Here is a 27,929-nt window from a genome sequence, read left to right on the forward strand (position 1 = left end):
TTTTGCATGCGGGATGCGTTCATTGTGAGGTGAGAGCTCATGTTGTCATATTACAATACAAGTATGGATGCCGAACATGCCACAAACACTTTATTTTTTATTTATAAGCAGATAAATATGTATTTTATTTTACTATAACTAGTTCTTGGCAGAAACATGGACATAAATAAAAATGTTTTGTGTGGCGGCTGAGGCTTAGTGGGTAGAGTGGGCCGTCCTTTAACCACAAGGTTGGCGGTTCGATCCCCGGCTCCAAAGTCAAAGTGTCCTCAAGAGGGACACCGAGTCCCTCAGGTTGAGCGTCAACGTTTATTCTTGACCTCAGAAATAGTACTGAATGTTTACAAAACTAAATCTTAACTCGAGGTCTCCTTACTAGATTTCTTTCAGATGATAGAATGGAGCTTTCACCAACATCTCCCGTCCTTCATCAGCCGACCTATATCTGCCCATCTATAACCACATGACCAAAGCTGCCAACGGAGCGGCTGATCTTCGTTCGATGATGAAGGCCACACGATGCGACTGAAAGCACAGGAAGAAAAAAAAGTAAGTGGACCTTGAGTTGTATTTGTATTTAGTCAAACAGTGAATGCTCAAGTGCAGTTTTGTGTTTTTTAAAAGCCAGCAAACATAAAGTTCTGAGTTTGATCAGAGGAAATATGTCGGCCATTGCTCGAGGAACAAACTCTTTGTCCTTTTAAAGGAACATTTTAAAGAATATATTCAGCATTAGACATCTTTAGTGTTCACTCAGAACACATCGTAGTCGTGTTTCGTGTCAGCGCGCCAGACAGACACGCGGAGGGAGGAGGAGACGGGGAGGGAGAAGGCGGTGGAAAGCCGAGACCACCCTGCTTCTCTCCTCCTGTTGCCTGGCAACCAAACATTACAGCTCCCTGCCTGTGATTGATCAGTCTGTCTCTGAGCTTGCTTACCCACAATACATTGCCGGCTATAAAAACACAAGCTCCAACTGTCCCCCCCCCCCACGCTTACCTTACTGGTTTGATTTTCTAAGGAGAGGGAGCGGTCAAGCGATGATCTTGTTTCACACTGAGCTCCGATGATGATGAACAGCACCGCACACTTGTTGTCGGAGGATCACTGCTGGATGTACATTTAGTCTCTATTGTGGCCCAGCACCTGCTGCAGTTGTGTGGTTAAGCAACGAGCCATGAATGTATTTCTATACATGAATAGGCCGGCCAATGAGGTGAGAACACAACAGCTTCCAAAGACTCGGCAGCGCTCTCTAGAGGCGACAAGCTGCAACAAACTGGTGGTGGTGTGGGGGGGGGGTGTATACATGAGAATGGGACAACAGGGGGACACAGCAGTGGGACAGATAACCAGAGAGCCAGAGGTGTGACGTCATAATGTCCTTGAAGCCGGACTTGCGCGAGCGGAGGAAAAGACACAATCTAAATAGTGTTATGTTCACTGACAGAGGACAGATGTGGCGAGACAAACCCCATGTCACAGCTTGTCCTGAGGCAGTAATCAACCAATTTACTGACGTCAGAGGGGAAAAGATGGTTTAACCCCTTCATGCTGGAGGATGTCAGTGGCAAGCAAGATGAGGTCGATCATTAGGCAACAGATGCCATCTGCTGGTAGAGAGATAGAATACTCTGGGTGTGAGGGTGTGGATTCTGTTTTATGGGTAAAAAAAAGTGCAGATGGATTTTACAAAGTTTTTTTTTTTTAATCCACACTCATGGCAATGTACAGTTTTTTGGCCCGCAGATTGAGAGACAACGTTAGTTACTTTGACACAAGTCTTAACCTATCTGAAAACTTGTTCACGTGACTGTAAAACGATAAATAACATGCACAGACAAACAAAGTCCTCAGGCGGATTGTATGAAGCGGAACTGTCTACAGTAGGTCATGATTTGGCATTATATGTTGTTTATTCCAAGTGGGATACTTTGTTGGCAGCATTTCTACATGTTCAGATTACAGTTTAATTTACATATGAGCAGGTTTAAACTGCAAACTTAGCTGAAGGCTAATCGCTCACAATGGCAACGCTAACGTGTTGATGCTAACGGGCGCTAGCTATTTTAACTTGGCATTCAACATTTGCTGTTCAGCACTGAACACAAAGCTTAGTGTTGGAGATGTAGAGCTCTGCATGGAAGTCAACATCGCAACGGTCTCCTCGACAAGAAGCCAAATGTAGTTTTACTTTGGGTTTTGGAATACTGCAGAAAATAAGATCTGTGGCGAGCACAAGTTACTCACATGTTTTGTTCTTCACAAATGAACGCCAGTTTTATGATTTGTTATGATATTTCGTAATAAAATCTCTGAAGCTTTTGTTCACCACAGACCAAATCAAAAACCCATTCTAAAGAGCCATTGACTTCGAGACAGGGGTACCGGAAAGTGCTAAAATGCTAACTCATGTCCGTGTTTTAGGACTTATTATTGCAGCGCTCAATTTGGCCATAAAATAAAGTATTGGACAAAGTGAAATATTGACCATATGGCAAGTTAAACTTATATTACAGATTTTTTGCTACTGTGTAAGCACAATATTGCATTTATTCAGTGTCAAGTCATATCTCTTTCCACCTGATAAATGTCCACTGTTCACGCTCCTTTTAGCAAGTCTCCAACAGTTCCTGAGGGAAATATCGGTCTCTTTAGCTGCTAAATGCTCCACTATGATAACCAGCTAGCTTGCTAACGTCAGTGCTAACTGTCTTCCGGTTGAAGCACGGGGTGGGGTAGTGTACAGATGGTTATTCAGAGCTTTTAGTCCGTGAAAACAGCTGCCTGCTTAGGCTAACGGCTAAGCTGTGAGAGCCGTGAGAGTGAACCAAAAACCAAAACAATGACCCGAAAGACGCTAAAATGCTCCGTGGAGAGATAGCTGTTTATGGGTTCTCACTAGTTACTCCTTTCACAAGTAGTCATGTGATCCATTAATAAGATGAAAATATTTAATGCTGCTTTAAGGGATGGCCAACGTTATTAAAATGTATTCCGTCTGGACCAAAAGAGACTCCGCTAGGGAGGCTAAAATGTGCGCACAAAACGGAACAAAAACAGATTTTTTGTATGAATTAGAAGAGATTTATGTGATGCTAGGAACTCATATAAATGCCAGTGTTTTAGCAGGAACATCGTTTATCATTTTACAGTTTGTGTCGAAACATCTTAGGTAAACTGAACACATGCTATACAGACAGGCATTTAAGAACCATTAGCAGCAACGATGAGACTCCAGCAAAGTGAAAAACAGTGAAAGAATACAAGCACCTCGAAATCTTGATTCGTCATAGATGCCAGTCACAACCAGGAAACATGCTGTAGTGATCAAAGACTCCGGAAGAGGGCATAAATGATGCTCCATAGAGTTACAAGCACCGTACAGAAACACTGTTTTATTGAGCTTCGTCAATGAACATTTTATATTTTATTCAACCAACAATCTTAGAAAGGAGACACATTGAGTTCAAATTAGATGGACCTCTTTCAGCCTTCTGTTGGAATGTCTGCATGACTCATTCCCTCTTTGGAAGTGCACTTATCAAGAATAAATCAAACTGATGGTTGAAGGTTTTAATTCTTGAATAAAGATTTTCCAAACATGAACCGATCCCGCTCTAAAGCGCTTCAATCAGGTGCTGCCCGAGCACGACATGTCTGTGATTTGATCGCCTTGCTTTTGCAGTCCTGGTTGCTCCTTGATCAGCGCCATCACTTCCTCCCCTGTTTGCTCCGCGGACCCAGCCAGAACCTCAGTCTGTGAGTCATGGCGGTCCGGATTGTTCGAGCGTGGCTTTTGGTTGCCGGCCGCACCAGCAGGGGCGGCGCGGCTCTCGCGGGTGTCTACGCGTGAGCAAGGTTGGGGCGCCTGGGACTCGACGGGGTCGGTGAACTGGCAGGGAGCGCTCGGCCGCTCTGTTTGGAGGCGGAGTTTCGGGTTTATTTCAGACTCCAACGCGGTCTCTACTGTGGGGAGTGTGGGGGCCACGGGGACATTTTCATTTACGGCGCTGTCTATCTGATAATGCTGCATGGAGGGAGTGTTGTGGAAGGGGTTACCGAGGCTCATGTTGGAGTAACTCAGCACGGAGGGAAGTGGAACAGAGTAGGGCGGAGGCCTGGTTCCATGCAACGAGCAATCCCAATCTTCGTCGTCGTCGTCGTCGTCGTCGTCTTCCTCCTCCCCCTCATCGTCCTCCTCATCCTCCTCGTCCTCTTCTTCCTCCTCCTCGTCCTCGGGGTCGGTCGTTCCCAAGCTGTGCGTGCTGCAGTCCGACAGCCCGCTGCAAACGCTGCTGCCGTCCTCGTCGTCCTCATAGGCCTCGTCGTCCTCCTCCTCTTCCTCCTCCTCCTCTTCCTCCTCTTCGTCTAGATGTGAAGCCGTGTGGCCTGTGTTCGTGTTCTGGAGGTGCATGATGGGAATGTGCGGCGTGCCACTCATCAATGGGAACTGCAGGTTCGGCTGCTGCTGCTGCTGCTGCTGGACCAAGGAGGAGTCGCCATGGTAACCGTTGCCATTGGTTACGAGCTGCTGCTCCGGCTGCTGCTGCTGCTGATGATGCTGCTGCTGCTGCTCCTCGCGGTTCTTTTCCAGCTCCAGCTTCATAATGGTGTGCAGGAAGTGGGTGCGCACCCGGACCGGGTTGAACTCCAGGCGTCCCGTGTCGTTGCTGCAGCCGTCTTTGGTGCAGCCGCAAGGGAAGGACATGCGGTCCACCTGGGGACAGAAAGACAGATGCACCAGTGTAGAGCAGCAGTGACAGAAAAGGTGAATTCCGCTGCCAATCAAAACTGGTCATGCTTGTTGAGGTACTGCAGAGTCCACTGCAGATGGTGTATGTATATAATTACACACCTTAATGCAGTAGAACTTCAGTTAACTCAAATTTAATTGATTTCCATGGTTCCTGTTCAATTATGGGGTTACTTTATTCTCAAGGCTTATCATTATTTGGTTATGCAAATCCTCCCGAACCTTGAAAATATGCATATTCCCTAAAACAAGGCTGCTTCTCTCAGACTCTGCATGAGCATTATTTTTAAAACATTTTAAAAAATACCAGGTTTTCAGAAGTGAAGTGTTGTGCATGGAAGATGTCGGGGGGGGGGGCACTACAGCACAAGAAGCTTGGGGAAATGTTAGAGAGCACTAATTACTGTATTCTTAAAAAGCTTTAAAGATGAATTGAATTTTGAATAGACCAGACTTTTTGTGTGAAGAAATACAGCATAATGAAAAAAAAAGAAAAGTAAAACTTACATCGGGCTACTTTTGGTAATTATGTTATCCAAAAAGAACACACATTGTAAATAACTAAGGACTAATTAAACTATTAATAAATAAGGATATATATAGAGAGACTTCTACTGCATAGTTAGACATGAACAACACTTTAGTATTATAGATGGGCCTCACCACAGTTCCATTTACCTGGCACTTAATGCCGGCCAGGCTGCAAGCACAGGTCTCCGGGTCGCATACCCCCCGGCAGCGGCACCCACACTCCTCCCGGGACATGCGGAGGGCACGCAGCTCGTGCTTCTCCTCCACGTCGAGGCGTCGGACCCCCGAGGCGCGCAGCAGGGACCGGCGCCTCCTGGTAGTCAGGGGCTGGAGGAAGAAGTAATCGTCCACCTCCGTGTTGTCCACATCCAGGTCGTCTTCGGAGATGTCATCCAGCGTCAGGGTATCCGCCTCCACGGATGGCACGGTGCCATTCTTAGTCAGCTGGAGGACAGAAAAAAGAAAATTTGGACCATACGTGTACACCCACACATAAATACATACATACATTTAGACCCTCAGGGTAATCAGATGTGAGAGACACGCTCCGCTGAAGATTGGCTACGAAACATTCAGAATGTATAGAATCAATGCCCTCGCTTCCTGAAAAACACATTTAATAAATGAGGCTTTACTGAGTCGTCCCACTGACTTTGAGTTTGATGGCGTTGAGTTTCTCCTCTTTGAGGTGATCCCTCAACATATTCTGGTGGCTCCGTTTCTGCTCCATGGCGAACTCCCTGAGGGTGAAGCGCTTCACCCCGCTGTGACGCGGTGACATCCCCAAGGTGCTGCCGCCCTGCGTGGGCACGCTGGTGAAGCCCTGCCGGCGGTTGAAGTAGTAGACCGTCACGCTCTCGAAGTGCACGTTGCGGCCCCGCAGTCGCTTCGACTGCTGCTGGAGAGTAGCTGAGACAGACAGGTGGAAACATGCATAAGAAAAAATAAGAACGGGGTCTTTTGGTGTTAAATAGGTGAGCGTCGTCAGCGTAGAGCTTGAATTGAATGTGAAATCTCTGTAATCAACCGTGTGTCCTACAAAATGAAGTTCCTGTGCAACTAAACTTCAAGGGACATTTATTTCCCTCCAGATAACAGGTGCAGCTTTAAACTGTTTGAAACACATGATTAACATTATAAAAAGAAAACACGACAAAACTACTTTGTTAGGTTTAGGTTACAAAAGTACACGGTTATATTCAGAAAACAAAAGTACTCAGTTCGGAAGCAAATTCTCTGTCTATTTCTTTTTATTCTGCCCAATTTTGAACAATTTCTCCCTCTCAATGTCCCGGTTAAAATGCTGTTTTTCGTGAGGCCTCAAGTGTTTCCGGTGCTTCCCACTGTACCAAATCATTACCAGCTGGAGCCGCTGACGGAAGCAGTGTGGTAATGTGATCTTACAGTCCAGCAGCCCAGAGGGGACGGGGTGGTTGAGACTATCACTGCTGTTGCCGCTGTCGCTGCAGGAAACCTCGTCATCGGAGCCCTGCAGAGACAGGTAAGGGGGCGGGCCCTCCTCCAGCTTCCTCTTCAGGATCCCACTCATCATGTGGCCCCTCTCACTGGTCGCACCTGCACAGAGGACAAGGGTGAGGTTAATGGGTGACCACAGCCAGAGTAACGATAATACTAATAACAGCAACAACAACCGCAATCATTTATAAATGAATAGTAGGAGTCGGTGGAGAACAAAAACAGAGCAAAGAGAGTGTGATTCTTCAGGACAGAAACATGACTCTCAATGAATGATAATGTTGCCTTCACAAATTGTTTCTTCTGCCTCTAAATGGCCTAAAAAACAGTTTTTATAACAGGTAGATAGCATCCTTAAAGTTGATTGTGTAAAACTCCATAGCACATGGAAAACTGTGGAATTGACTCCACATTAGCACCTTATTTATTCTGTCCTCTGCCATTTTAATCAAGACATTCCGCTGTCAAATCATGCGGCCCATTTCCTCCTGAATAATAAAATAATAAAAGTAAAAGAACTTTGTAGAGCAGAGCCATCAATCAATCAAACATGTTTTCTGACAGTGTCCCAAAGTACTCCTTTATCTTCAGCCCATTTCCTCTATTATGTATTGAACTCTCAAAGCATTGACGCCAAGCAATCGGCTCAAAGGAGGTGAAATTACCAGTGAAGTATTTAAATTTGATGTTTTTGGAATACTGCATTTGTACTGATATGTGCAAAGTCAAACGTAACAAAGTTTTCAAAAGAACTACTCGGATGAGCTCAGTCAATAGCTCAACAAACCTGTATCCTGGGTGAATTGAGTACGTCTAGACTTTGCCAAACTTTGTGAGGCTTAAAAAGTAAAGAAGTCGAATGAAGTGTCGCGCTCATTAAGGTTTTCATTAACTGATATTTCGTATCGGTCTCTGTTGTGGAAAATTGAAAGAGAGGCGACACTTCTGATAAGAGGTGATTTGCACACCTGGTAAGCCCTCTGCACTTTGTTGATATGTAAATTTATAATTTGTAAAAAATAAACTCGAGCTGACTGCTTGGACTGGTAGAGGATTACATCATATGCAGCAGAGCTGAACGCTGGGCCAAGCTTCTCTCTGACAGGCTTTGTCTCCTTCCTCTTACAGCAATACAAGTATGCCATCCTCATCCTCAACATTGTTATTCTTTCCTTCTTTTTCATAATTAGTTCCCTTTCTTGTTACTCTATCCAAACAGTAGTCAGGACTGAACACAATGTAACATCTCTGTGTGTTTGATGGCACAGAGGGTGTTGCAGTTTTTTTTCTTGGATCCAGGAGAGTTTCCTGTGCTGCCCATGCCTCTTTACACACACACACACGCAAACAACACACACACACACAAGCCTGCTCACGTGTCCTCGTGCACGCGCACACCTCCCACCCCCCATGCCCCCCATCCCGAACACCCGACAGGGGAATTCTCATTGACAAATGTAGATCGGCATCAGCCGGTAACGTGACGAGGTCTCTGCGCTGCTGCATGCAACAAAAGCAGAACAATAAATAGTCTCTCTGTGAGTGTGTCTGACCGCCACTGACCTGTTTCCTTGGCGTGCCTCTTTTGGTTTCCAGGAAGTCCTCGACTCTCTCCTCCGCATCACACAGTGGCTTCACCAGCAGCAGCAGCCAAACATCCCCATGTGTCGTGATGATGCAGTGAGCGCTGCCATGATGCCTGCTTTCTCTCTCTCTCTCTCTCCCTCCCTCTCTCTCTCTCTCTCTCTCTCTCTCTCTCTCTCTCTTCCCAGCAGCCTCTGGCACTATTGTGCAACACTGAACACCTCTGCCTCTGTCACTACCTTATGCGTTCTCCCTGTGCACCCTCATCCTATGCTCACACTGTCAAGTCTCTCACTGTCTGATTCTCTCCCCCCCCCCCTCCCACACCACCACTTCCTCTCTCTCTCTCTCTCTCTCTCTCTCTCTCTCTCTCTCTCTCTCTCTCTCTCTCTCTCCTCACAAAGACTTGTTAGCTCGACGCTGCTGCCGGCTGGAGCGCTGGAGCTTGACTGAGGTGAAGCAAGCCCTTCGAGATGGGAGGGGGGGAGGGAGGGAGGGGGGTGCCTGTGATGGGGTGGGGGTGGAAAAGTGTGGATTCTGCTGTGTGAAACACCTCTTGTCCACAGTAGAATTATTGACACAAATATATAAGCAATATTTCCCACAGTTACAGCATAATCATCTGAGGGGGATATCGTTTTTTTCTTTTAGTTTCCAAAAAGCTAATTTGAAATTTAAATTGGTCGCAGGGATGGAAAGATTAAAACCAAGTAGTTTTCTTACCTAAACCTAAATCAGTCATTTTGTTGTCTCAAGTTAAATCAATAGTTGTGTTGCCTAGGTGTCTGTCAGTACATCTATGATACATAATGTATACTATGTATACCAAAACATTGACATTGAAATCAATTTTATAAATGAATTTACAATTTCCCCCACGTGATTTAAATGATTTAAGATGTGCTGAACCTCACCAAACGCCATTAATTCTACAAGAGTCAAACGATGAGATGGCACTTTTTGTGCTACTCTGCTAACATTAGCTTTATTTTCATTCTTAACGGATTACCAACATGTCACTTCATCAGAATGGATATTTTTACAAGGATTGTATGGTTGTGAAGCTGGTGGGTGGTGTGTGACATTTCATACACGGCACACACGTGGGGACAAACAGGTCAGACATGCATGCAGACAGACGTCAATTTAAAAAACACAATTTGCCACCCAAGTGCTAACTGTTTGAATTCTAAGCTTTTTTTGGGGGGCAGCATGAGAGGTGCAATTGACTAAAATGAGAAAAAGCAGATTTTGTTGCCCATGCGTGATGACTCATTGCCTCTGTTCGTACATGCACAGCTCAAAGACGCACACGTACAACTGCAAAGTGTCTGTGTACACTGTGTTCAACAGAGATTCAGCCGACACGAGCGCTGTGAGTTCTTTAACAGCAGCGTCATTAACCCATCGATCAGTCAATTAACTCGATTTACAAACGGATGACGTTCCGGTCAGCCTCAGCTCTACTAAGAAATGTTTCTTCTGGATTAAATTAGTTTTTGACGCATCACAAATAAGTCTAATCAAAGTCTGTGGGAGTACGGAGGACGTTGGGGTGCATAGATGTCCCACTGTCGGACATTTTGAGTCCTTTACGGACACTTTTCCGTAAGTCCACATTCCTGCAGACTTTGCCTCAGGGACTTACCCACAATTCATAGCAATGTAGCGTTAAACACGGGGTTACCAGTGGAAGCCGGAGACATAAAAAACAACAACACATGGGTGTTCAGCAGTGCCCACTGCTCCTAATGCGAATAAACCCAGATCTAAATCAGTCACTACACAACTGGAACACTTGTTATTTTATACATAGAGCTTTGGAAGATTACTATGAATATAAATGATGTTCAAAATTCTGCGATCAACCGCCCCACCCCCACCCACGAGCCCCTAAACATTGTTGCTATAGCAATAGCTAGACCCTGAATGTTCCATCTAACCATTATAGTCGAGCTCGGCTGAAAAATATCAGAAATAAAGCTACCGAGAGCCTTAGCCTTGAGTTTGTGTATCGTCTAGTGCACACACACACACACACACAGAGAGAGTGTGTGTGTGTGTGTATGTGTGTGTGTGTGTGTGTGTTAAAGTGAATCATCTGTCAGGAAGACATTTTCTTTTTTCCTTTTCGATCGCAGCACAGAGGAAGTGGGGAAACAACACGGACTGAGTTCTTCAATTAGTTTTCCGGCTTTGTGACCTACTAAAATCACACCGCACTGCTCTGGTAATGGCTGCATTTATGGGAGTCAACACAAATATTCATAAGAAACCTAGTTGTTATGGCCTATTGTGCTAATCAGAGAAGAGTCTGAAACACATCTCTCTCTCTGTCTGTCTGTCTGTCTGCAGGGAGGAGCTTCATTTATTAGTGAAATGGTAATTAAAAAGTACCGAAGCTGTCGGGGTGAAAGCCACTCGAGCGTGGAGCAAAGTGCCCTTGACCATGAGGGCAAAGTCAACACCACCACATGAATCAAGTGTTTAGTAAATGTCAATACAACACATGGCTACAGGGGTTTTAGAAGTCAGCGTTGTTGAAAACTGAGAAATTAGGAAGTGAAACGAAAAGTTACTGCACAAAAAGAAAAAAAAAGCTCTATGACGAAAACTGAATAATTAGTTTTTTGTGTGTGGTTTATCGTTATTGTCAATAACTAATAGCTGACCTTCACTTGCTGTTCGGGAAGGACTTTTTTTTTGGGGGGGGAGGGGGGTGCTTTGCTCTGAATTGCCTTGTTTTCTCCTGGCAAGGATGGAGTGGCAATGTGCTGGAGAGACAGACTGATCCTTCCAATCAGCTTCCATGGCAACGGGCCACGAGAGGGAGGAAGAGTGTGTGTGGGGGGGGGGGGGGGGAGGAGGAGGCAGCTAGAGGGGTTGTGGGGAGGTGGGGGCTGGGATGTGGCAGCTTCTAACGCTGAAGCATGAGGAGGAAAGCTGGAAGAGGTCTGCTTTTTCACAGAGCCAGGGAGAACACGGCGCACATTGGAAATTTGAACAATGGGTCTGAATCACCGTCTATCAGGCGCGTGGTTATGTCTCGACCACGCCATTATATTTATTATAGGACACATCAAATGTCCTCATTATTTAGAGATGAAAGAACATGTGCAAATAACCCCGCTGATGGCTATTCTCTCCTATTAACACCCTTTCAAAGTGGGTGCTGATGCACCCACATGTCATTTGTAGCCTGTGAATGAGTTGACAGTGTTTACAGACTGTTTAACTTTACAGTTTACAGTTTACAGACATCTGCTGCGTGGCAACTTTCTTACAATGTTACATGATGTATTCCTGCAGTACAGAGGCGTTATCAGAAAAGTATCATGTGCTTAAACTACACAATTTCACATCAGTTTGGACTTTTATTATTATTACTGTCGACTATTTCACAGTCCAAATGTGTCCCCGTTTATTTCCTTGTTGCAGTGTGTGTGTGTGTGTGTGTGTGTGTGTGTGAAGGACATCGGCTGAAAGGAAGTAAACATGGACCCAAGCTGTTGCCTAGCGATGCAGTTCTGTTGAAATGGTCAGACGACAGAACTTGTTATGGTTGACCAATTATTTTATTATTTACGCGTATCGCAGCCTTCATAAGGAAGGGATTGAAAAGAGTAACGCAGAAGCATCGGGGAGGAGAAAGAGGAGACGGCTGTGTTGGATCTCATGCATATTGCAAAGTGCATCACAGGAAGAAGCGTCGCAGTTTAATATCATACCAGTTATGACGTTATGGGTTCAGGTTGGCGTTAGTGAACGGATTCGGCTGTAAAAAAGCTGTATGTGCTGTAAAGATACAGTGGAGTAAAGGCTATACTGCAGAAGGCAGTTTTATAATTCATAATTAGTTTTACACACATGCCACAAAGTGTCGTCTACAGAAAGTGAATATACAGTTGGACACGAGGGCCCTGTGGTGTGATATGTATGTTCATACGCTTTATTTTGTAGCTTAAATGTGTTCTTTAATTGAATAGCTCTATAACATCACCATGCAAGTAGCTGTGGTGTCTGAATATATATATATATATATATACTGCTGGAATACCACGCGTATTGTTTTGCAAGAGAACTGGAATAAAGTGATCCTGGGAGCAATTACTGTAATTCACCACGGTGTCAACAACCAGCGGGCTCTTGGTCAGTGACACCATCCTTTCACTGTAAGTTTCCGCCTCGGCTTGAGTCATGAGCCCATCGTTAATTCCCAGCCCCTGTCCAGTTCTGCAGCCTGGTGGGGTGTAATTGTTTCCCCAGGGACCCAGATAAATGGCTCAGCCGTCTAGCTGCACTGTGTGTGTGTGTGTGTGTGTGTGTGTGTGTGTGTGTGTGTGTGTGTGTGTGTGTGTGTGTGTGTGTGTGTGTGTGTGTGTGTGTGTGTGTGTGTGTGTGTGTGTGTGTGTGTGTGTGTGTGTGTGTGTGTGTGTGTGTGTGTGTGTGTGTGTGTGTGTGTGTGTGTGTGTGTGTGTGTGTGAGACAAAGGGATGGGTCGAGGGAGTTTCTTTACCTCAGGGGAACACATACATGGTCTGAATGACATCATTTCTGCTGCAGGTATTTCCATTTTGACCAAAAACAGCCATTTGTTTACAGCCGGCATAACATACTTAAAAGTATAGATACAAGACTCAACATGGAAAATAAAGATTTCTCTGATGCCTAACACGCCGCGCAGTCCTCACAAGAATGATGGCAGCGAGAGGTAGAAGTTGCTGCCAACGCGTTTCTTCTTGGGAGTCATAAACGTCGCTTTATTTGAAATGAAAATCTGCGAAAATCCATTTACTCTTCCAAGTACACAAAGCAGATTACTTGCTTGGCGAGTGTATTTTCCCACCTGTATCCCTCGCTGAGACGTTGTGCCGCGCATGTTTCCACTCATGTTGTTCCATTCTGCTGTAATTAACACATGAAGGATTCCTTGTCCTCTAGTTGGCATCACTTGGGGAACACTTTGGATGTAAATCCAGACAAAGCTTCACAAAGGAGGATGTTTGGAAGCATACATGCAACATTTATTAGCTTGGAGGTTTTGGTGTCGTTTATTTCTAGGATTTCGACACGCAGCAGAAAAGCACAGGCGTAAATATTCCGTTTAATGATGAATAAATATGATTTAGCTGCTTCAGTTTCAGGTCCTGGTACATTCTGACTCACCATCCCACTGTCATGGATTATTGGGACACTTGAAAAGAACAGATCCATGCGGCTGAAAGATAAATAAACAGAACCGCGGTCCCTGGATTGAATAAAAGTGTCCGACTCTAAAGCCCTCGTAGCTCCTGATTTCAGAAATGTCTTAATAATTGCACAGAAACCTGCTGTTTTATTCACAAACCAGCTTCAATGGAACATCCTGAGAGAATGACATCACCTTTACTTTATAATTCCAGGGTGTGTTTCCGGGTAGTGAACACCAGATGGCAGACTTGGCATTGACAGCAGACTACAGGTATTCGATGGCGGAATAGAAGCAGAGGGCCTTACAGATAGCTGTGTGAACACTGTCATATCAACATTAATGCCCGAACAGCCACATATAATAGTATTTAAATATTAAATATTACCTTTACTGTGCACAATTTATGTGGAAATGGGGCAGTAAAACCTTTAATGGAAGAAGAATTTACTTCATTTCTTTTCTATTTTGCTTGAGACCAACAAGAGCCAATACAGAGACCCCCAAAGGTGCCAAAACCTCGCTTGGGAAACCAAGAAAATCCAAAAAAAGCCTATTTATACTGGACTTTGTTGCTAGATTGAAGGGGTTATTTTCTCCACAAAACCACGGTAAATGAGATTTTTCCTAGAGTGTGAACCCGGTGTCAAAGACCCGTGCAAGCCTCTAATTTCTCAACCGAGCACCTAGCTTTCCAACTCACAACAGCTCCATCTTTGACCATGTTTCATTGCCCCCCCCCCTTATAAACCAGAGGGTATACTGCTGCAGCCAGCTGTGATGAATGTGAAGAAGTTGAGACAGTCATTTTTTCCGACTCAGACGAGGGAGGAGGAGGTGCTGCGAACCGGTCAGGGGAGCAGATGGCATCCCCGTCTGTCTGCTCTGTTTAAAGAACACCGCAGGCGAAGCCCCAAGTCAAACAAGCCAACTACCCGACCCGGGATGATCTCACAGCTTCCATCCCGAAGGCATGAAGATTTAATCCTTCTCTGGGTTCCGAATCGCTGCACTGTAACACACTCTCAGGGCTTTTCCTGGAATTCACTGATTTGTTGTTTTGATCTTTCTCAGAGAGAAGTCCCACAAACTTGAGCATTAAGTGGTTCCTTAGTATAAGATGAACTCACACATTGACAATTAAGGGATTAGCTCCAGCTTTTAACACAGAATGAAACATTATATTTGCATGTCTTTACCACAGCTGCACCTTAAAAGACACCTGTGCGTGCAATGTGGACCAGACTGACTATCCTCCGTCTCAGGTGACCTGTTGTGTTCCAATGAGGGCGAGGTATAGGAAGTAAAACCAGTGACTGGAGTCGTGTAGCTGTCATCTGATCCCCGCTGACTGCTGGGTCCCAGTGTGTCTAAAGTGAGTATCATGTGTACAGTGGGAAGCACATAAGAGTAAATTCCCGTGGGAGGTAATTCTCTCTGGAGGTGTACACAAAGTGATTTAGTAGAACTATGATTCATTTGCATCTGCTGATATTTGATCCATCTACACACGTCTCTGAGAGCTGCTGAAAGGCATTCTGGTAAATGAAGGAAATGAGCGTGTGAGGTTGAAGTAGAGGAGGTGGGCTGAGGATAAATGATTACGCCAATAAAGCAAATTGCAGCTCCTCACAGCAAACCTTGTAAGAGTGTCTGTGGGGAGATATTTCATTTAAGATGAGATGATAACGAGACACGTTACTGATCCCTGCTGAAACGTAAGGTCACTGAAGCATCAGGGTAAAGACAAAACAAGAGTATAAGAACCCAACAAAGGAAATCATCAACCATTAAAATACTCAACAAAGAGACTATAAAATACTTGTTTAACAATGACGGGGTGCTGTCATTGGGTTAATACAGGTGTTAATTAATAACAATAACTATGGTCTTGTTCCATTTAGGTGTGCCAGGGCCCGCTGGGTGCATGCTGTGGCACACTGGGAAGGCTGTGATGCACTAAATACAATGGCACCTCCCTTAATTAGTTCCACCTGTGTTTGCCCTCCTGTGACGTTGTCAAAAATGGCTGCTGTGAAAAGGGCCTGCAGCAGCACACAGGTGTGTTTCCTTCCTGGTTTACTCCTGCGGTACAATCACAGAGATATTGCTGATACTGTACAGGAGATCAAAGAGTCAGCGACATTGCTCAGTGCACAGCAACTTAGCTAAAGTTAGCTACATTCACTTTTAGCTATGGCTAACGTGTTAGCAGTTGCCGATCCACACATCCAGCAGACATGGAGCAACATTAGCTTTAACTTGGAGTCCTGTGTCTGGTCACCTGAGAAAGTCTAATACTTAGTCTGGGGTTGTAGCTTGCTAAATGCACCGCTTTGTGTACTAGCTAGTTGCTAACAAGTTTTATGAGCCATAAAATAAATACAAATGAGCTAAAAGATGCTAAAAACTCTCCGTAGTGCTGAGAGGAGGAAAGTTAAGGTTTATTGCTCAAAATGGGCAACTTCTTGAAGAGTATAATAATGTAATTATACGACTTCCAAAGGACTACATGTCATATTTGGCTGAAAAGGAGTGTTGGAATCTGAGCGTGTGAATAATGTGTGGTGGGCTGCTACAGATTTTCCAGCACTTCTTACATCAGGACGTTGAAATGGTGATTTATATTTTTTATTATATTTTCCAGACCTTTTCTTGGGAACCACAAGGAGCTTTGTCTCTGTAAGTAGATCCCACGTTTAACTGTGTTAAGTGGAGTTATTTAGTGACGGCAGCTTGTAATGGCTCACTGGGACATTTGCCATCTGTGTGCACTTCCTTCTGACAGTGTAGACAAAATAAAATAAGAATTGTTACTTCCATCTTCTTATCTCATCCAAGGGATCATACTTCAGTCTGTCCTCTAAATAAACTAGTCTGGAGTCCTTGGCCAGGAATGCAACATGGGAGCCAACATGGAACCTGCAACATGTTTTATTTAATGGGAGCAGACGGTGTTTGTTACCCTGGTGGATCTTCACCAGATAGTCTCTCTGAAGCCCCACTAGGGCACAAATATTGTCTTGTTGGATGAAAGGAAATGTGCTGTGGAGCTGTGTGTCGGGGGGCATTACGTTTGTTCTCGCATTGAATTCCACTCAGGCCCCGCACTTAAAAACAACACGGCCTGTCTGCTTTGACTATGCTTTTACTAACATTGGAAAGAAAATCATAATTCTAAATGTATATTGTTTTTTTTGTCCTTGTGTATACCAGTAAGTGCTGTAAACTGAGTGGCCTCCATGGACACTGGATCCAGCTGAAAGTGACACGCATACCTGTGGTCCTCTCTGAATAATGTATCTGCACTGGTATAATTGGAGTGACGCTGTGTCCTCCAGTGTCCACTATCCACTATCGGATGCATGTATTGTGACCGTTCATTCATTAAGACTTTCTCTCTCTCCCTCTGGCTCGATGTTTCTACCGTGGCTCTGACTGACGCTCTGCGCGTCTTTGTCTCCACCCGATCCTGTAACCAAGCTGTCAATCTCTCATGGCTTCCTCCGGCAGCCCCTCTCACTCCCCGCTCCATCGTTTGACCCCTGCCCTCTCTCTTGTCCCCTCGGCTAATACAACAGGGCGGGGAACATCTTTACCGCAGCTAACAAAGCTCTATTTCCTCCAATGTAGTGAGAATCTCTCTTTAAACACGACAGGATGAGAGGAGGTGGAGTGTGAGTCACAGAGGAAGCCGAGTTAACCTGTTAATTACCTTGTTCTTGCCAGGCGAGAGTGCAGGAAAACACTCCCTAGGAAGCGTCAATACATCCGCCATCATGGGTGCCAGCGGGGTTGGCGGTTATGGGCCTTCCTTGATTTGTTCAGGAATAATGAGCTTTCCTATCCCCGCCCTAGACCGGGTGTTAAAGGGAGGATGGCTGAGGCAAAGAGCTGTTAATCTGTTTCCTGAAAGCCTGCAGATGTTCATTTATGACCAGTTGGTCAAACGGTAAAGCAGATTTCATTATTGTCAGCTTTTAATCCTTTTGTTTTGTCCATGCTGGCTTTGCTTGCTCACATTTTGGGGATCCCACAGTCCAAGTGTATGAAAGATAATTGCATTTATTTTCCTCGGGATCATTCGTTCTTTTCTTTTGACCTTATTAAAAGCCAATATGTAGAAAGGACTTAAAGTGGTAATCCTCCCCTTCGACCACAAACGGAGCTTACACATTCAATGACTGTGACCAAATACAGAAATTACCATAAAGCACCGTTATTACACCGAATGAGGAATATTTCATTTTTTACATGCAGTGTTGGGCCAAAGCACTCTAATCTCTGACTCATCACATATTACTCCTTTAAAAGTCATTGCATTGCTTAACCAATTAGCAGTAACACTTAATTGGTTCCATTGCTCACTCTGTTAAAAGATGCCTTTTAAACAACTCCAAACACCCAACAAGTCACTTCAGTCGGTTAAGGTCGACTTTATTTCAACCGCTTCACATCCCGTTTGGTGGTTTAACGTATAATAATGCATCGTATTTCATTCGTGAACATGTATTTTGCGTAAAATCGTAATCTGTAACGTTACCAATAATTATAGTGAAAAGTACAATGTTTTTCAGTTGTATGGAGGAGTGTAAAGTAAAGCCTGCCTTAGAGCTTATACAGAGAACAAAGTATGAAGCTTAACCTCACAGTATCAGTAAAACATCTCCCTCTCTCCTCTTTCCTCTGGCAGACACCTCCTCTCCTTTGCCGTCACTCCTCTTGGCCTGCTCTTACTCCTATCTCCTATCTCAATTTGCTTTTTCCGAGCCCACATGTGAGTTTTACACCGGCTGCTGTGTATGCACGAGTGATTACAGGGCAGCGGAGAGAAGAGGAAAACTTTCCCTGTGAACTTTTCTTTTCTCCTCCTCTTTTCCTCCAGCCACTCGGCGTGCCTGCACAACCCAGAGAGCCTCCAGAGGAGCAGCTCCTGCATCTCCATCTCCATTCCTCACCCTCTCACAACTCCCTCTGTCTCTCCCTCGCTTCCTCGGCCCCCTTTCCGAATCACCTCGCACAATAGACTTCCTCTCCGAGCACCAGCCTGAAGGGGAAAAGGCTGGAGGTTGGGTGAAGGGGGGGGGAGATATATACGGTTTCCCTACAACAATGGAAATTCAATCAGGAAATGGAGAGGAGGTGGCGAGAGCAGTGTCGGCGACCTCGGGCTTGGTTTCCCGTCGTCCCTCCGGGCCGCAGGTAGAGACACCAGACGCTCCGGTGCTCAGAGAGGACCTGCAGGCTGCTAAGAGGATTGAGAGGTTTGACATCCCACTGGATAACCTGAAGAGGATGTTTGAGAAGCCTGCTGCGGCCAAAACGGTAAGTAAACTGACACTACGCTTTTTATTTTGTTATAAAATACATTTTTTTCATGCCTCGGGGAAAAACAGATCTAGTTCCTGAGTGGTGAAACTGTACACGACACCTCTTTATGTAATGAATGTCCAGGACCATATTGGTTGACCCTACTGTTGATACAATTGGAAAGACACAACAGGACGTTGCTTATCTTTGCATTTGCTTCGATATGATTCACTCGCTGGTAATTTGGGTTTTTTCCGTCATTTTGTTGACTCTGCTGAAAAAAACCTGCTTCCAGCATGCGTCTCTTTGCCAGAGAGGAGGGCGGCCTTCTCTTCTCTCTCCCGCTTTGTTTTTCCGTCTCAGCTGGCTTCTCTGAGAGGAAAATCTAAGTCTGTTGGAAGTGAAGCGGGTCATTATGAGAGAACCTCCCATTTACCAAAATGTCTAACGAGAGAAGGAAAAAGGGCCCAGCTGACCTACTTTGTGCTCCTGATGTGGTCGGACATCAAATTGAACCCCTCGAAACGCTCCAAGGACCACGAGCTCAGTGGTGGTGCAGAGAAACCTCTCGCTTCGTCGTATCCGAAATCTGCAACAGCCAATGCATTATGGGGAATGTGGTTGTGTGTGCCACTGGTGGCACAGATATACACCGCCTGCATCTGTGCAGTGCCTCTGGACTGCTGATATTCAACACCCTGTTATTTAAGACCTATTTTCGGGGGGCTTTGTGGTGAAGCAGGATTTTAAAAATAGCCCTGTAATTGGCATGTCGGCTGCTGCTGGAAGCAGCGCGAAGCTTCTCCGTCAGGCCAGAGACTACAGACACCACATCTGGCTCTTTACAGATGACTGCGCTTAATGATCCACGTCACTAAAGTCGGACAAAGATGGCATCTTTCAAGGTTTCCTTTTGTGCTGCAGTCCAGCCGTGAAGGCAAACCTTATTTCTGCCATCAGTGTGTTTGGTCTGCTGCGGTATGAGCCCGAGAGATAAGACCTCCACTTTGGTTTTATTATGGCTGTTTCACATTCCAGTATCTCGTTGACCATTAGGAGACTTTTATCAGCCTTTTGACAAACAAAATGTCGCTGAGCTTCAGTGTTATCAGTCTCTCTTTCTTTAAAGGAGCAATATGCGACGTTGAGAACATTAATAGAGCAGCAAACAGCTATTATCTGTGTGAAGATATAGTGGAGTAATGTGGACCTGAGGCGAGAATGAAGTCTCTGTGTGTGTGTGTGTGTGTGTGTGTGTGGGTGTGTGTGTGTGTTATCAGAGCTTCTCCTTGCAGTGTTGACATAGCTGGGCTGGCTGCGCATGCTTTTAGTGGATGTTGGTGCATGTGAGCGCGCCCCACTGGTTCGCTCACACCGCTCAACCAACGGCATCGTCGTGGAAGCGAATGTCACGTTGAAATAACGTCGACATTTGGCTTCACACGGGACGTGAATAGCGGTCTACTGGGTGAAAGTCTTGTGTTTGTTGACCCCTCAGTACATCCACCCCGACCTCCTCATTGTTCGCCGACCAGGCTGCAGCTCTACAGTGTTTCAGCTCTAAAAACACTGTGCGCTACCAGCTCGGCACCAAACATCAGCCAGGCACGGTTAACTAGCTAGTTAGTAACTAGTTACTAGCTGATCAAAGTGAGCCAGATATCTTTTAAACACCATGAGTTAAATCAGTGTTGTGTTTACACCTTGTTTCTGCTGCCCCCATCTGGCCAACAAGTCTCCCTTTATACCCAGCATGAATTACCTTCATATCATCCTTTTAGGAAACTGATACATTGTGGAATAAATCACTTCCTGTTTACACATAACAGCTGGTCAACTTGCATTTGTTTTCTTCGAGCTTCCAGCTTGACTCCTCTGGTTTTACCCAGGGGAGGGAACATCATATATTTATATTCTTTTATGTATACATATCAAGCTGTCCAGCTGGTCCAAATGCCAGCCTGTCACATGCCGTTATTGGAACACATGTAGCATCTTGGCATTGTATCATGAGTGCTTGTATGTTCCCATCTAAGAGCCTGTGGTCAGTGTTAATGGAGCGCTCGGGCAGCGTTCCCAGACTCCCAGATGAGGACCAGAGCTCTGCAGCCGGCTGGTTATAAAACACGACCTTGTCTCTAACTCGTCTGTAAGGCTGAGCTTAATATTTGATGATGCACTGTATTTTTCTCCCCGTGCCCCATTTCGTTTATTTAAACGGCGCGATGCCATTGGACAGCACAGCCATAACAATGACTGATGGATTCCCTGGTGGCCGCTCAGCTGTGGCCACAAAAAATAAAATAAAAGATCCTCTGCGGGGCAGAGAGGACAGTCCGAGCGCAGATGTGTCGTGATGCAACGGTTTATCTCCAGTGCAAAGAGCGTGGTGTTTTTCTTCTTCTTCTTCTCCGACCCTCGAGGGACACTGGCTTGTGTTTACAACATCTGTCTGACCTTCTGGTCATGGCCGTGCACACACAGTGATGCACATGCATGAGACAGATGAGGTGCTACAGAGTCATATCATGCCAGGGGAGGGGGGGGGGGGGGGGTTCTCAGAAACACGCACACGTGCACACAAATAGGCCACACTTCAAGAAAACTTTAGAAAACTTTCCATTAACTCATTATTAGTTATGTAACCTAAATGTTGCTGATACTCATGTTTGTGATGGCCGCTGTTGGCCAGCGGGTGGCAGTGTAGCACCTGTGAGACCGACGGTGTTGAAAACAGCCTCTTTTAAACCAAAGCCTTTGAGGAGGAGGATCAACGCTGTGCTCTTCATCAGGTGCTTATCAGAGTGAGACAATGACTCATCACCTGCTGGTAATTGGGAGTTGACTTCTGATGCCTGAAGGTGCCTCAAAGCGGCTCTTCTCTTGTGTCTGAGGCAGTCGGATTATCAAGGTTTGCATAATTGGCGGAATATCTAATTCTGACGTGTTTGGTACTTTAAAAGGATTTCATACTCTGCGGTAAAGCCGGTCACACCTTGCTAACAGGATAACATGGTTAAGTAGGGAGAGGGGAAATTATTTGGGTGGAGCACTCATGTGCTGAGGCGTCTGCATAAATTCAGACACAAGTGGCACTAGAGGTCTGGAATGTTGCCTTGGTTTATTTTCACAACTTGCATCGTCACTGTCACTAACTCACTCTGGTGTTTTTCCATGTGTCTGTCTCAATGGACTCAAGAGGAACCGTCTTTGTAACCCTATTTTCTCTGTAGAGCTTTTCATAAAATGCGAATCCTTTTTGTCGGGTTAAAAGACATCAAATGAAGCAACGGATTAAGCTTTTTATGTCGTTGGTTTTTATTGCTTTTTTTAAAGTCACCTTCCTTCAGTTTGTTGAGCAAAGGGTGTGAATTTTGTCACGTTGCCATGTTTAAAAAAAATCCCACTTAAATGTGCGATATGTTGAAAGATGAGAATGACACGACCTTGCGGTTAATCGTGAACCATTTCCCCCAAAAGACAAACAAACAAATCAGTCAATATCCACCAGCTCCCTAAACGCACTTCATTAAACATTAAATAAACTGCGAGAAATTGATCCAGACTTGATGAGGACACCGGCGTCCTCATCAAGTCCATTGAGCTCGTAAAAATTCCATTAACTTTTACCAGGCATCTCTTTTCGTCTCACTTTCCCAGATTCAAATCTTTTAATGGAGCCGGCAGCGGAGCCGCGCGGGCGACACATTGCTAGTCTGTTGTGTGATGATGACTTGTTGCCCGCCGCCTTTGGCGCCGAGAACAGTCGCTCGCTCCGGTATAACTACCCGGTGTTTGCTTTTTGCTGATAGATTTTACAAATTAAAACGTACGCACAAGTCTGCTCTGTAGTGCTGTCAATACACAGCCCTTTATTTCCCCCAGAGGTATAGTGGAAGCATGTGCATATGTACTCCTCCGTATGCTAATCCATTCACATAGCCGGGTAATGAATGCATATCTGCGGGCCTTTTTCCGTACAGATTGTTGCGAGGCTCGGATTATCTTTTCTCTGGCGTACTTTGACACCCACAGCCCCGCAAGAGCATATGTGCTCGACAATTAGCCAAAGACCTCAAGGCCTGCTTTTTCAATCATTTACCGCGGCGGCTATGTCGATGCGAAGGCAGCGCCACGCCACCGCTGCCATTCACCGCTGCCATTCACCGCTGCCAATGGCGAAAAAGAAAAGAAGAGTTAGCACTCTTCAGAAAAACGTTCCCAATGCAAATGTGTTTGGCTGTGTCTCATAAACGCAATCAACCCTACGTCTGCATGCTGTTTTCCTCCGATGAGGTCACAGTTTAACAAGGCCTTTCCTCTTTGCAAATGTTTTAGAAAGTGCTTCCCCGGGAGCGCTTTGTTCACCGTCGGCTAACAACTCGGCACATTAAATAGTCAGTTTCTCTGCATTATTGACGCAATAGAAACTGGCCCCGGTTGTCTCAGCTGTTACAGGTGCCGCACAAACACTGCCAACGTCTGTTAGCCTGTTAGCATCGATGTTAGCATTGATAGATGGGTGACGCAAACGAAAGCTTCTGGGTCTTATTGGAGGGTTTTGTAAATTGAACGGGGAAAAAAATCGTTACAATTTTGTCTCGTCATTAAACTCAAAAGAAGTCCACATTTGATGCGTTGGTTTTTACGGCTTTATTTTTGATTTCTAAATAATTTCCTGGGAAGTTTTTGTGTTTTTTGTATGGGAAAAACAATCCAAGCTGAATTAGTATTGGTTAATATTCATCCATGGTTAATGTTTTATTGGAAACATGATTTTTCATGTATGTTGAATGTTTGCTGTAGACAAATGAAATATAGGTTATCGTAGCAAATAATTGGAATTCATTAATTGTAAGTAATAATTGCACACCGTCTCTACTTTTGGTAGCCCTGGGAATCAGAGCTGCAACCAACAACTCATCATTCTTTCTCTGAATCAATTAGTTGTTTGACATTATTCATCATTTTCTGACATTTCATAGATCAATCAGTGTTTGCCAAAGGCCAAGATGACGTCCTCAAATATCTTGTTTTGTCCAAAACTCAGTGATATTCAGTTTACTGGAGGAGGAAAGAAACTCGCACTCGCACCCATTCAATAATTATCAAAATAGTTGGCGATGAATGTTGGCGATGAATTTAATAGGTGACAACTAATCAAGTAATTTCTGCAGCTCTGCTGGGGATCATAAGAAAATTAGACCCTCTGGACTAAAGCCCAGATTTAATGTCAATCCATTGAACAGTTCACCTAAAACCCCAAACCTCAACCTTATGAGGGGATTACCGAAGTCGCTAGGCTTCATCCTCTAGTAACCTGCATTCCATTCGGTGGCCATCCATCCAAAAGCTATGAGAAATTTCGGTCTCGCGTTACGCATTTCAACAGTTATAGACCTAAATCCCCAGAATATCAACGAGGCATGCCGTATGTCAGGTTTCATGGTTTCGGTGTATATTTGGAGAGGCTGAAAACGGAGCCGGATCCCGAGCCACTTCAGAGTCGTCGTGTATTAATAGTAGTAGCTGGTGATGTTGGCGTCGCTCACCGAGCGTTAAGAGAGGCCGGGGCCTGATGAAAGAGGCTGAAATGTGATTTACATTCAGTGAGCGTACGGCCATATTGTGAAAGAGGGGACTGGCAGAGTGGATGGGAAGGCAAGTGAGCAAGGAAGATGAAGATGGATAGTGTTGTGGCAAAATGACAAGAAGAGGCGACTGAAGTTGCAACCAGCGGGAAGTGTTTTAATGCATACGCGCCAACATCAACGAGTTTAGCAAATCCGAACAAATCCAAATGTATTACTTTTCACAGATCACTTTTATAGTCAAGATTCACCCCCCTTAAGTTACTTTCCACCAATCAAATCAGTCCGTTGAACCAAAAACAAAGCACATCTGGTCTCTTCATTATGTCATGCTCTCATGTCCTCCTTTGTGCCAGACAACCTTTTGGCAGAACACAGGATCCATGTACGGGAAATGTTTTGGTACGAATTGGAGAGATTTATTACAATTTGTCTGGCGCTCCCTCATCACTTCCTAAGAATGTATTTATGAGCCAGAATGTGTTCACATAACAGTTATATAAACTGTTTTCTTGTGAATCCAAATGTGTTCAGTTCAATCCTAAATTATATGATGATTTTCTTCAACAATAGGGAGCGATGGAGATTCAGGGTGAATCAGCCGGGAGTTTTGAGAGAGAGAGAGAGAGAGAGAGAGAGAGAGAGAGAGAGAGAGAGAGGAGAGAGAGAGAGAGAGAGAGAGAGAGAGAGAGAGGAGAGAGAGGAGAGAGAGGAGAGAGAGGAGAGAGAGGAGAGAGAGAGGAGAGAGAGAGAGAGAGAGGAGAGAGAGAGAGAGAGAGAGAGAGAGAGAGAGCAAATAGAAAGCCGGGTCATATTTTAGCAGGTAAAGCAGGCCAGAGTCTGATTAACAAATTATATTCATGTTTCAGTAATGATGGCTTCATCAGGCCCCACTTCACCGACACTGACACTTTTTTTTAGTTATTTTTTTAACCCTTTTCTGAATTGGCTCTTTTCCCACAGCCTTCTTCCCCTGGAGACGAGCACGTGTCTGTCAGATTTCAGCCCCAGTTAAGAGCACTGATGATCGGGGGAGAAAGGCCCAGAATACAGAACGAGGAGCTCTGCCACGGACACTAAATATATGACCGCGTTTGAATCTATTCGCCTTATTCTTTGCCCGAACTAGGGCGCTTCCACATCGCGTCATTTTGTAATCTTACGTCCGTTTGAGAGCCGAATAGCGATTACTTGCAAGCTTTAGCACCCTTTAATTGCCAAAAACAGTTTTCAAGCTTTAAAAAAACAGCTGTTAACGTCTTTAATATTTTTCTCAGGTGAGAAAGTAAGCACTTAGATTTCCAGTATTGCTCTTCTTTTATTTGACTGTTTAGGCCTTTTCACACAAGAGAGTTGCCACAGTAATCAGAACATCTCTGTGAAATATGAGGCTTTGTGATGTAGAACGACCCAAACCTCCTCCTTATGTGCTATATGTTTGGTTTTATTGTTTGTACTAAGATGTAATGTGTTAGTTGGGGGGGGGGGGGGGGGGGGTAGTCCTCTTTACAGACTCTTTGTTGCTGCCCAGGTAGCCCACACAGCAGATTATTTCCTGCCTAATTTAACTGTATAACCATTTGCTATAAATGGCCAACTCCTTGTTGTGCTTTACGTGTCTCTGACTGAAATCTTCCTCACTGAAAATTTGAAATAAATATCCATGTTGTCATTATACTGGCCTACCCCCCCCCCCCCCCCCCCCCCCCCCATGGCTTTCCTGGAGCAAAACTGCCCCATGAGGGGCGCTGGTGGTGCTAAAAATAGCAGCAGGTTGAGTCATAACCTCCAACTGGAGGGAGAACTGACTAAATGTTGCATTAGGTACCAAAGGAGACACTATCAGGGGGAAACGCATCAAGAAAGGGAGGCAACATATATGTGATTCACACATGCCTGCAGGCTTTGTTCTGGCTCTCTATACCTCTGGTTGTCCTTTCTTCTTCTTCTGTTCTCCTCCCCCTGACTCTCTTCTCTGTAGCTGCTGTTCGCCTCCTGGCTTTCCTCTGCGACTCCGTCTGGTTGTTTTGGCCTTTAGTTAATTCACGGCGTCCCCGCTGCCATAGGTAGAAAATACCAAGTTACTATCACAAACCAGACGGCCCCTCCCACAGTAGCTTTCTCCACCTCTCCACCATGTGCTTTTCACACTCTTTTCCGTCTTCTTCTTCTCTTCTTCTTGGGCTTTGGGCTCATCTCTTTCTCTCCTTTTTTGGTGGCCATGTTTGCCCACTAGTGCTTGCAATATTGATGGGTTTAGTTTAGTCATAATGAGGACAGCCGATGGAGACAAAAAAAATAGTTTTCATACTTCTTCTTTTGCAAGAGGGAATGCTTATGGAGGCCGGCGCAAACAAAAACACTGGTGAAAAAGAAAGCAGCTGCCAAAGAGGGAGGGAGGGAGGGAGGGAGGGATGACCTTCAAATGAACAATCACACAGTTGCATAACACCAACAAGGAGGAGGTGGCAGGAGAAAGCAACCGATTAGCCTTGAGATCCAAATCCCGGCACATTTCAGACTCGTCCGTAATGCTTTGTTGGTGTTTTTACCTCAGATAACAATGGCATAGCACCAAGACATTTGACCTGTTCTAACTCTGCTTACCCTCTTCCACGTTATTCTCGATGACGTTGGTTCTCAGCACAGCTTTCAATCACGTGCAGCTGGTTCAGGTGCTTATGATCAAGGGCAGCGAACTTCAGAGGTAAAGGAAAGGACGCTGACGGCTCTGCATACTTTAATAGTGGAAACGTCTTCAGTCCACAAGGATGAGGACATCGTAGTAGTCAACTCGGTCCGTGCACAGAGGCATGCCCAACTGTAAGTGTTCGGATACAAGTCTTTAAAGGCCTTTTAGTTTGCCCGACATGAACCGAACCACAAGGACATTTCAGAGCTTTCACAACGTGTGTGCTGCTGCACGTTCGGTGGTGTATTTTTAGCCACGCTGGCAGCATGGCTCCAGGGATGGGGATCCAGGGATGGGGATCCAGGGACGGGGATCCAGGGAATGGGGATCCAGGGAATGGGGATCCAGGGATGGGGATCCAGGGATGGGGATGTTGGTCTGTTGGTTGGTCCATCGGCCATTCTGGTCCAGTCTGAAATATCTCCTCCATTTGATGGATTTCTATGAAATGTTTTACAGACACTCGTGGTCCCCAGAGGATACATCAGATGGATTTTGGTGATCCCCCCCCCCCCCCTGCTTTGTCAAAAATGTTATTTGCCCAATACTTTGGTTTTCGACCAAATACCTGCAAAGCTACTGACATGTCCATCAGCCTCAGCTGTATTTAGTGTTTAATGCTAATAAGCACATGCTAACACACTAAACTACGATGGTTAACATGATAAACATTGTACCTGCGAAACATCAGCATGTTAGCATTGTCCCATTAGCATTCAGCCTGCTCCTGCTCCTGTGTTTTTATTATCCCCCTCTGTGGTTTATGTCATTCCTGGTTTGTCTGCTCGGTCTAGTTGGAGG

General features: G+C 45.1%; 2 protein-coding genes across 2 annotated transcripts in view; one reads left to right on the top strand and one right to left on the bottom strand.

Annotated features, from left to right (window-relative positions):
• Positions 1-3,634: 3,634 nt before the first annotated feature.
• On the bottom strand, positions 3,635-8,385 carry LOC142952834 (uncharacterized). The gene is made up of 6 exons (XM_076094810.1): positions 8,344-8,385; positions 7,242-7,251; positions 6,692-6,862; positions 5,940-6,196; positions 5,420-5,731; positions 3,635-4,720 (listed from the first exon to the last, which is right to left on the bottom strand). The coding sequence occupies exons 1-6, from the start codon at positions 8,383-8,385 to the stop codon at positions 3,635-3,637; spliced, it is 1,878 nt and encodes a 625-aa protein (XP_075950925.1).
• Positions 8,386-18,647: 10,262 nt separating this feature from the next.
• xirp2a (xin actin binding repeat containing 2a) overlaps positions 18,648-27,929 on the top strand; it is a 40,102-nt gene continuing 30,820 nt past the window's right edge. Inside the window, exon 1 of the mRNA XM_076095056.1 lies at positions 18,648-18,860. Within this exon, the coding sequence (XP_075951171.1) occupies positions 18,648-18,860 (213 nt within the window). The remainder of the gene's footprint in view (positions 18,861-27,929) is intronic.

Source organism: Anarhichas minor, unplaced genomic scaffold, assembly GCF_050575085.1.
Source record: "Anarhichas minor isolate MPS153535 unplaced genomic scaffold, ASM5057508v1 ptg000018l, whole genome shotgun sequence".
Lineage (NCBI taxonomy): Eukaryota > Metazoa > Chordata > Actinopteri > Perciformes > Anarhichadidae > Anarhichas > Anarhichas minor.

Excerpts from the sequence above, each read along its gene's own strand:
- LOC142952834 (XM_076094810.1), bottom strand. The coding sequence starts at position 8,385 with ATGCGGAGGAGAGAGTCGAGGACTTCCTGGAAACCAAAAGAG. Across the intron at positions 5,732-5,939 it reads TCAACGCCATCAAACTCAAA|CTGACTAAGAATGGCACCGT; the intron begins GTCAGTGGGACG and ends TCTGTCCTCCAG. Across the intron at positions 4,721-5,419 it reads GCCAGGTAAATGGAACTGTG|GTGGACCGCATGTCCTTCCC; the intron begins GTGAGGCCCATC and ends TTCTGTCCCCAG.